This window comes from Microcaecilia unicolor, chromosome 3 (genome assembly GCF_901765095.1).
Source record: "Microcaecilia unicolor chromosome 3, aMicUni1.1, whole genome shotgun sequence".
In the NCBI taxonomy this organism is placed as follows: domain Eukaryota; kingdom Metazoa; phylum Chordata; class Amphibia; order Gymnophiona; family Siphonopidae; genus Microcaecilia; species Microcaecilia unicolor.
In genome coordinates this window covers 436238616-436248556 of record NC_044033.1, presented here as the reverse complement: position 1 = coordinate 436248556, position 9941 = coordinate 436238616, and the positions used below count along the sequence as shown (strand labels likewise).

Sequence of the window (9941 nt, the reverse complement as noted above, 5' to 3'; positions counted from 1 at the left end):
TAGCTCATGTTGGTTCAATAACAAGGAGAGCATCAAATACCGGCCCTCAGGCTCACACAATGTCTTATGAATCTGAATGGTCAAGAACGTATGCAGTAAAACAGCTACTCCCTATTTTTATAGTCCCAGTGTGATCTTATGCAAAAATAGCTTTCGTGTACAGTGGGTGGGACAAAGAAATACTCATGTTCCTTCTTAAAATGTGTTTCTTGTAATAAAACAGTATGGGGTCTTCTTATTCTCCATTCCTTAAATAATAGTTGGGGCTTCCTTGGTGAGTTAAGCCCCTTCACATTAAGAGAGAGACAATCAATAGAGTAGTAGCCATTAAACAACCATAAATAGGCTGCTCTAGAAAATAAAAAGAAAGTCAATTGACTACTACCAGAGGAGGTCAAAAGCAGAGGTTCACAACATAGCAACAAATCCCACAGATAGCCTTCCCCTCCCCTTCCACCGCCAACATACAATAGCATCCCACAGCCTATTCCAAGATCAGGAAAAGGGTGGACCTCAGGAAGTCCCAGTGCCTGCAACCCAAAAACCAAGCTCCAAGTCTACCCAGACCCCCCCCCCCCCCATCCTATTTCACTGAAAACCTCCCATGCAACCCCACAGTCACATAATTAACTCTCATGCATTCCATCCATACATACTGTCTCAATACTGCTTAATCCTGAAACATACAAGGATCATGTTCGCTCCCCTGCAAGGCAACGCCACATAACTCGGTCATCAATATGTAAAGCTCCTTAATAGTCGCATAGATTATACAGCAGGAGATTAATCACACTGCTTCCTCAGTTTCTGCTTGACAAAGTTTCTTTGTCTTATTAAAGACTCGTTTTCACTGCTGTACTACAGGCATCCGGTGGAACAGGTGCTGCTGATCCATCTGGTGCCAACTGAATAGGGAGCTCAGTGTCCAACATCAGCTTCCTACAAAGTATGCACACAATACATTTTTCCAACCAAAGCAAAACAAAGGGATATGCCCAGCCAAAATATGCAATGCAGGCTTCAAAGCATTCCTTTTCTACAAAATCAGGCTGGAAAAGTCTTGGTAAATTTGCAGATTTGCCCCGTTATATGTGGTGATAGTAGCTTGTCTTGCCAGCAAATGTATACATTCTTTATCAGCATATTTCAAGAAATGCACCTCAGTGTCTCTAGGGCGATTGTTCAGCGGGGGCTCTAGTCTCAATATGCGCTCATCAGCCTCGCTGCCATATAGCTGCACACAGACTATCCACACGATTTGAGCCACATCTTCCTGATTGCTTCTGGCACCCCGCAGATCCACAAGTTTTTATGATGACCACGGTTCTCCAGGTTGTCTTTTTTTTTTTTTTTAATCGATAAGTCCTCATATTTCTCCGCCATCGCTCGCTGCTGGGCCTCCATCTGCTCCTCTGCCTATTCCTCTAATGTCTTGACCCACCCACCCAAGTCACACAGGTCTGCGTGAATTGAATCAGTGTGTTAAGTACATAAGTAATGCCACACTGGGAAAAGACCAAAGGTCCATCGAGCCCAGCATCCTGACCATGACAGCGGCCAATCCAGGCCAAGGGCACCTGGCGAGCTTCCCAAATGTGCAGACATTCTATGCATGTTATTCCTGGAATTGTGGATTTTTCCCAAGTCCATTTAGTAGTGGTTTATGGACTTGTCCTTTAGGAAACCGTCTAACCCCTTTTTAAACTCTGCTAAGCTAACCGCCTTCACCACATTCTCCGGCAACGAATTCCAGAGTTTAATTATGCGTCCTCACACATAGTCTTGATTTCTTGGCATAAAGCATTAAAGTTATTTCAAAAGCTATGGGACTCTGTACATGCACCAGGCTGATCCATTTGCTCACCTGCTGAGAAGAGCAGGTTAGTGTCGGATGCAGAGTCATCAGCCGGAGACACATGGTGGGCCATGGCCTTTCCAGCAGTTTGTGGGATCTTCACTATACCTTTTCGAATCTCTACTTTTAAGTCTTTGAGCCACCCTGAGACTTTCAAGATTCAGGAGAGGCAAATAGGTGCATGGAAGATGCCAAAAAACAAGGATTACCTTGGATTAAACAGATAAGGCCGGGAGCTAAGAGCTCAGATTGCTGACTTCACGTCCTCTGTCACAAACCAGTTTTAATATGGATCCTTAGTCTGGCCATTAGATGTTGCCTTTGAGCAGTGGTTGAGATACTGTTACCTTTCATCTTATTGTCTCTATACTTGAGGACTAGAGCAGTGGCCTTCACTCCCAGTCCTCAAGGGCCCACCAGCAGGTTTGATTTTCAGGATATGTCTAACAAATATGTACAAAGTAGTAGGCATGCAAATCTCCCTCGTGCATATTTATTAGGAATATCATGAACTTCTGACCTGTTAGTAGTCCTTGAGGACTGTGAGTGAATACCACTGCTGTAATTAGAGGCTGACAAAAAAATTGGATTTGGCACCAAAACCGACCCGAAATTCGGGTTTGAGTTTCGGCTGAAGAAAATCGAACCTCTCTTCCTCCTCCATCTTTCCGCCTGATTACCCATGAACTGTCCCTGTGCCTACCTTATTGAATTCCTGGTGGTCTAGTGATCTGTTTGGGTACAGGAATGAACCCCTACTCATTCTTGCCCTGTTCCATTGCTCCCTTAAAGTGTCCCTCGTGGTCTAGTGGCTTCTTTGGGGGCAGGAATGGGTCCCACTTGTTCCTGCCTTGTGTGCTGCTCCAATCCAAATGACTGCCGAGACTTGTGATTAGAAGCAACACGGCAGGAGCGAGTCCTCTGCCCTTGCTGGTTCCAATCAGAAAATAGCTTCCAGAACCTCCAGCAGCAGTCTCGGCAGCTATTTGGATTGGAGTAGTGCCCCCAAAGTGGCCAAAAGACCACTAGGGATTCACTAAAGTAGGTCTAGGGAGGGCTTATGGGTGGTTGGGCAGGAAGGAGGGGGGCACCACCAGGAGGGGGGCTCTTACGGTCAAGGGGATGGTTGGGGGGAGGGGGGAGTTTTGTTTATGGTTTTGGCTTCTGCTGAAACCAAACGGCCAATTTCGGTCGCAGATTCGTTTTCAGCAGAAACCGAAGATCCTGGGTTCAGTCGGGCTCTAGCTCTAATCCTCAGGTATAGAGACAATTTGAATGAAAGATGACAGGTTATCAATAGCCCCCTCCCCCCACTCCAAGCAGTTGTGAAGGCTGCCTCTGTACTGTCCCCATCCCACATCAGCCTGGAAATTGAATCTAGCACCTAAGAATTACCATGGAACCACCAGCCAGGACCCTTATCAAGCAGAATGTTTGACTTCTGTTGGTTAGGTAGAGTTCATCTTTCATTCAACTGCAGGTCAAACTTTTGTAGAATATGTAATGAAGGATGGGAACAAACAACTTCTTTATACGAGTGTTTGTTTCAGTATTTCTGTAGCTTTTAATCAGTGTATATCATAAGACACAGCCAACTATTGAGGCAGATATGAGGAAGCCGCTGCTTGCCCTGGGATTAGTAGCATGGAATGGTGCTACTATTTGGGTTTCTGCCAGGTACTTGTGACCTGGATTGGTCACTGGTGGACGCAGGATACTGGGCTAGATGGACTATTGGTGTGACCCAGTATGGCTATTCTTATGTTCTAGTGTTACTTGTTCAGTATGATACAGTGAAAAGTAGTATTGCCATCCAGTTAGAATTATGGCAGAGAAGAGGGTAAGACAAAGGCATCTGAATATCAACAAGGAGATGGTACCAGAGGAGTGGTATAATTAGAGAGGACTGAAAGCAGGAAGTACCTTGTTTAGTAAGTGGTAAAGTAAGGAGAGTGCAAGCAAAATAAATCAAGCAAGAATGTGTATAGCATGTAATGCGGGATCAGAAAGAAAAAGAAGCAAAACCATAAATACTTTTAAAAGTAATCAAAATAATATTTTGTACCAACAGCAATATTTTGAGGGGGAGTCAGTAGAGACCTTGAAAGAGAAGGGTGGCATGGGAGAAGTGAGAAGACTAGGGAAGGTATGCAACAGAATTTTGTAAGGCCTGAAGAGGGTAGCAACAAGTTAAAGGCCAGTCAGCAGTGTGTTTCAGCAGTGGAGACAGAAGAGAAGTGGATGGAATAGAAGATGACAGAAAGAGAATAGGATTTAGTATACCCCAGATTCTCAGGCTACTCCACAGGAGAAAGAATACATGTTTCTGAGCTGAAATAGCTGGAAGTTGGGAGATCATGTACCACCTTTCTGTGGTACAAGCAATGCAGTTTACATAATCTCTTCAATAAACAATTAAAACATTTTTTTAATATATGGAAAATGAGGGAGGGTGAGGTGCCATTGAGGTCTTGGACTATTAACAGCAGAATAGGAGAAAGGAGTGGGCCAAGGCTAACAGGGTGGATAAGTTAAGTCCGAAGGGAGAAAAGAGTGAAGTTGGTGGATAAAAATGAATATTAAAGTGCCAAGTAAGAGGGTTGGAGAGGGAAAAGAAAGGAATCAAAATACTGCAGAAAGATGCAGCAGATCCCAGGATGGCAGAGTACAATGCATGAACCAGTCACGTTCGATCCCATGCACCTCTGTTCTGAACATGGTTGCTCCCTGAGGAATGGCTTTAAACATTTCCAAACTGTTATGAAGCTTTTAATTGGTAAAAGAGTGAGAGGATAGTACACCAAGAGGTCTACTTTCTGCTACAAATTAGCTTTATAAATTATAAGGGCAGTGGGTGCTTTTACAGCAGGTCAGTGGTAGAACTGCAAGGAATATTATTACCTGTATTTTTGTGTCTTTAAGTTTCCACTTGGATCATTGTGGTGCTCTTCCATGGTTTCTCCAGAAGACCAGCTTTAAAGGAAGAACCTTTATGACACATGCCACCAAAGCTATTTACAGATGGCTCCTCTCAGATTATGTCAAAGTTAGGTGAGTTCCTCTTCTGTTTGAGCACCATTCAGTATTCTGTACAGTTCCCTAACCCAGAGAACTGAGCTAGCATAAACTCTCTTGTATCATCATATTAGCAGAAAATATAGTACCAATTCATTTTCAGAATTTGTTTTCAAAGTAATGAGGCTAAGGCTTAGAAAATGGATAGAAATGAGAATGAATGAACCTGGAACCTAAAACATAGCTTGGAAGAATGTTGTATTATAAGCCCCAATCTGGACAGTGCATTTGATCAGTTCAATTGGACACTTATGAGCACACTCTGCTTTGTAAAGTGTAATACTCCTATTCAGATGTACACTGTCTTGAGTGAACTCAGCTGAATCAGTCAGAGATCTAATTAAAAAAACCCTTGTTTTTTCTATTTTACCAGTCCTTTAATCCAAATTAAGTATACTTGGCTTCAGAATAATGTTCAAAATCTGAGCAGCATTCTGAAGCTACTGTAAGTATTCTTAATTTGGATTAAAAACTGTTAAAATAGAAAAAGCAAGGAGTTTGTATTAGATATATGATTGATTCAACTCAGGAATCAAGTGCAAATTGCTCCTAGATGTTGAGATCTTTTTTTTTTCTCCTTGCTCAACATTTCTGTCTATATTGTGTTTTTCTTTTGGGATTGTCCTGTTTGAGCCTTAAAGCATGTTGGCCCAATTAGATACCTAATTTCACCTCTCTACATTTCTCCAAGATTTGAGTGCAGTGTTTTCCTTCAAGGTGTGTGACTGTACAAGACGTAAGGCTCTTGCTAGAGATAAGATTAGCAAAATGAAAAGCCAGGAAATGTAAACTATTCCCTTCTTATTTAGTAACATTTCAGCCGATGACATGCTGTACACTGAGACAGATCTGGAAGAAAGCATGGACAAAATCGAAACCATCAACTTCCATGAGGTGAAGGAAGTAGCAGGCATCAAGTTTTGGTGTTACCATGCCGGTCATGTCCTGGGAGCAGCCATGTTCATGCTTGAGATAGCTGGTGTCAAGGTATCATATTTTTCTCAGGAAGTAAAAAAATGCTATGCTAATATTTTATTTTCTAACCCTTTGGAGCATTGGAACATAGCTCTCTCATTACCCCACTACCTACTTAATGGTTATTCCTTATGAGTTTGACTGAGAACAGTGGTGCAAAGTGCTGATCAGGAAGGCTATTTGTTTATTTATCTTTTTTTTTTTTTAAGTTTAAAAAAGATAAATAACTTTGTTCTTTGTCAGGCAGCTGCTGGAACTAGAGACCACACAGGCACTTTGCCATTTGCATTAATATTTAAATCATTCAGGAATGTTCTGATTGGGATTGGTCCTCGAAGGTGTGACTGGGGATTCCATCACATGTTACGTTAAGAACAAATCTTGTTAGAGTCAACTTTTGGTTGGTTTTATAATACATGGAATACCCATTCCTGCAGAGTTGTGGGTTTTTTTTTTTTGTTTTTTCTGGGTTTTGTTTTTGTTTTCTGTTATCAATTTCTACTACTTATTTCTATAGCGCTACTAGATGTACGCAGTATGTACACTAAAAATGTAAGAGACAGTCCCTGCTCGACAGAGCTTACAATCTAATTAAGACAGACAAACAGGGCAAATAAGGGATAAGGGAATTATTTATGGTGGGAATGATACAACAAAGAGATAAGACAAAAAATTGGGAGGTTGACCACGGATGCCAAAGACTGGAGAGCTGCGCACTTCTTCTTTTCTTTTTTTTTTTTTTCTTTTTCTTTTTTTTTTTTCATCTTTGAATTACTTTTTTCGTTATTTCCTTTGTTCATCTATATAACGGTTTTGGCTCATATATTGTCATTTCCTTTGCTTAACTACATAATTCTTTTCTTATATCTGCATGTGATGTAAAGATTGTTTTAGTGCTTTTTTATTTGTTCACATATTATAATGTACACCATATTTATCTTTTATTCAGACCATCTTCATTATTGTACCCATATGTTGTGACCAAGTACATTGTTTTTTTTTTTTGTTGTTATGTATTTGTGTATGATCTTACTGTTCCTTTATTGCACATATTTCTTTGTATTTTGTTATATATTTGAATACTTTACGTATTCTTATTTGTTTCTACATATTGAAGAATTCAATTTTTATTGTAAATCTTTTCATTATGTATGTATATATTTTTATTGTAGAAACTCCTGATGCAGGCCTAGCGGCTGAAACACAACATTTGTGTCAAGTCTTTTTACTCAATAAACATTTGATCTCAAGTGCACATCTCTCCAGTCTTTGGCATCCGTGGTCAACCTCCCACTTTTTTGTCTTATCTCTGTGTTTTCCCGTGGGATATTTGAGTTCTGCACTTCAGGCGGATTCTCTTCAAAGGGAATGATACAACAGATATGGGTACTGAAAAAGTGAATAGGAGTTAGGAGTTAAAAGCAGCCTCAAAAAGCTGAGCTATTAGCCTAGATTGAATACAGCCAGAACTGGAGCTTGACGTACTGACTAGGGAAATCTGTTCCAGGGGTAAGTTGCAGAAAGATAAAAGGAACAGAGTCTTGAGTTGGCAATGGAGGAGAAGGTTATAAATAAGAGAGATTTACCCGATGAATGGAGTTACCGGGGAGGAGTGTAGGGAAAGATAAGAATGGAGAGGTACTGAGCAGCTACAGAATGAATGCACTTCTACGTCAATAAGAGGAGCTCGAGCTATATATGGAAATGAATAGGGAGCCAATGCAGTGACTTGAGGAAAGGGCTAATATGAGCATAGTCACACTGGCTGAATATAAATTGTGCAGCAGAATTTTGAATGGATTGAAGGGGAGAGAGATGGCTTAGTGGGAGACCTCTAAAAAGCACATAGGATATAAAAGTTATAGCAGGGAATACAATCCAGCAGGTTGTAAGAGTGAGTGACAGTGGACAGACAGGGTATTCTTGCCCAGTGGAATTCACGTCTGGAGCCCAAGAGGTTGTGTTTTCCTCTTTCAATCCTGAACTGCATGCACATATCATTTGTGGCACCCATACACATGTAAAACATCTCTGCGTCTTCTCCTCTTCCTGCATTTTTAAAACTTTCCTTAGCATTTTCTTTACTTGTTCTTTATTTTTCCAAAGCTGAACTGTCACAATTTTGCCATTTATGAAAGATTTACATTTAGTTATTACTTTACCACTTTCCAAACTCCAGCTGTCACTGAGAAAATGATCTTTACTAATAAACTGTAGGTAATAGAGTGGAGTGACGTAAGGAAATTGCTTTCCAGGGCGTTGTATGAGTCACAGTCTAAGACTTCTTTGGCTTGAGAGAGAGAATTTTAGGACTTATGATGAGTCAGTAGGTCAGGAAACCTTTCCAATGTCAAGGTTTTAACATAAACATTATATAAATCTAATAAATTTGAATAACAAGAAATCTTTTCAGGGCTATGGCAGGCAAATATGTAAGATCGGATGATCTGCTATCAGCCACTAGGCTTCTGAATAGCAATCCAAGAGTGTCATGTGTGTGCATCTTTGAAATAAAGCTATATATATATATATATATAATATGCATGTGTGTGTATGTATATAGATAGATAGAGATATAGGTATAGGGCTAGATTCTGTATATCACACCTAAAAAAATCCATGCAGAAAAAAAAATGCACCTAGGTGTATTCTATAAAGTATGCCTAGATTTAGGTGTGCTTTATAGAATATGCCGAGCGGCAGTCCATACAACTAAATGTAGTTGTAGGCATTTACGCCAAGTAAAACGGTGTAAATGCCAGCGACTAAATTAGGCGCGGACCAGGTGTACTCTATAATAATGCATATAGATATTAGAAACGCATACAACCCGCCCATTCCACGAACCATTTTCAGCTATGCACAGTAAAAGTTACATACATCACTTTACAAAATAAGTATACAGTTGTGCATATAAATTCTAATTAATGCCAGCTAGTCAGTTGCTTGTTAATTGGCAATTATCGGTGCTGATTGTCTTGTTAACTAATTAAGTTGTGTGCGCAAATCCAGAATACGAATGGACTTGTGTGCACAACTTAAGTCACGCTATATAGAATCTGGAGCATTGTGTGTGTGTGTGTGTGTATATATATATAACCTCTGTTCCCAAAAAGTCTTCTCTTGTTCTCCTAAATATCCCATGGTGTGAACAGCAAATCTTACGTTTATATATTTTAAATGTCAGCTAAGAAAGCTTTCTATCCTGTGACACCTTGCTGTTCTCTGCTTGGCCTTGCAACTGATTAACTTTCAGCTGTGCTCTGTGGTCTAAACCATTCCGCTGGTCTTTTTGCACAGTCTTCTCTTGTTTTGTGTTGCAGATTTTGTACACTGGAGACTTCTCAAGACAGGAAGACAGACATTTGATGGCAGCAGAGATTCCTAACATTAAACCTGATATCCTCATCATTGTGAGTATTGCTAGTATTTTATTGCACTGCTTGCACATGAATATTCAGTCTAGCAGAATAACATTCTAAGAAGAAAGTCCTGGCCAGGTCCCTGAAAAGTGTGTAATGCCACTCCTTTACAAGCACAAATCTCTCTCTCTCTCTCTGTTTGTGGCTGCAGTCCTAGCCAGGTCCCTAAAGAGTTGTAGTGAACAGTGCTTAGGCAAGAACAGATAATTGCAGAACCTAGTAATACTCTGCCAGAGACAGAAATTCACCCAACAACATTGTAACTCTCTGGACTCATGTGTCTAGGGAATGATACTACAGAACATCGAACAGATTTTGCTTCATACTGGTAGTACACAATGAAGAAATATGCCAAAGTGGAAATCTAGTACTAAGAATTATACCTGAGAAGAGAACACTAAAAGCCAAATGTATTCAGCTAATTAACCATGCCCATGAGAGCTAACACAGCCTTTGGCAGACTAGAAATAGTAGTTAACTGTGAACCCTGATTCCTCACCATCACAAGCCAGGTGCTCCACAGCAGGATTCATTCAAAGACAGGATTATACCCTTCGCTCAAGCTGCATCCACAGTAAGCTAACCGGTCAGCATCTGATTAGTGTAGAGATAAG

At 40.5% G+C, this 9941-nt stretch overlaps 1 protein-coding gene across 1 annotated transcript in view; it reads left to right on the top strand.

Annotated features, from left to right (window-relative positions):
- The window catches only part of CPSF3 (cleavage and polyadenylation specific factor 3), a 59429-nt gene that overhangs the window by 3235 nt on the left and 46253 nt on the right, over positions 1-9941 (top strand). The window contains exons 4-6 of the mRNA XM_030198885.1: positions 4778-4906; positions 5740-5917; positions 9229-9318. Coding sequence (XP_030054745.1) covers positions 4778-4906; positions 5740-5917; positions 9229-9318 — 397 coding nt within the window. The remainder of the gene's footprint in view (positions 1-4777; positions 4907-5739; positions 5918-9228; positions 9319-9941) is intronic.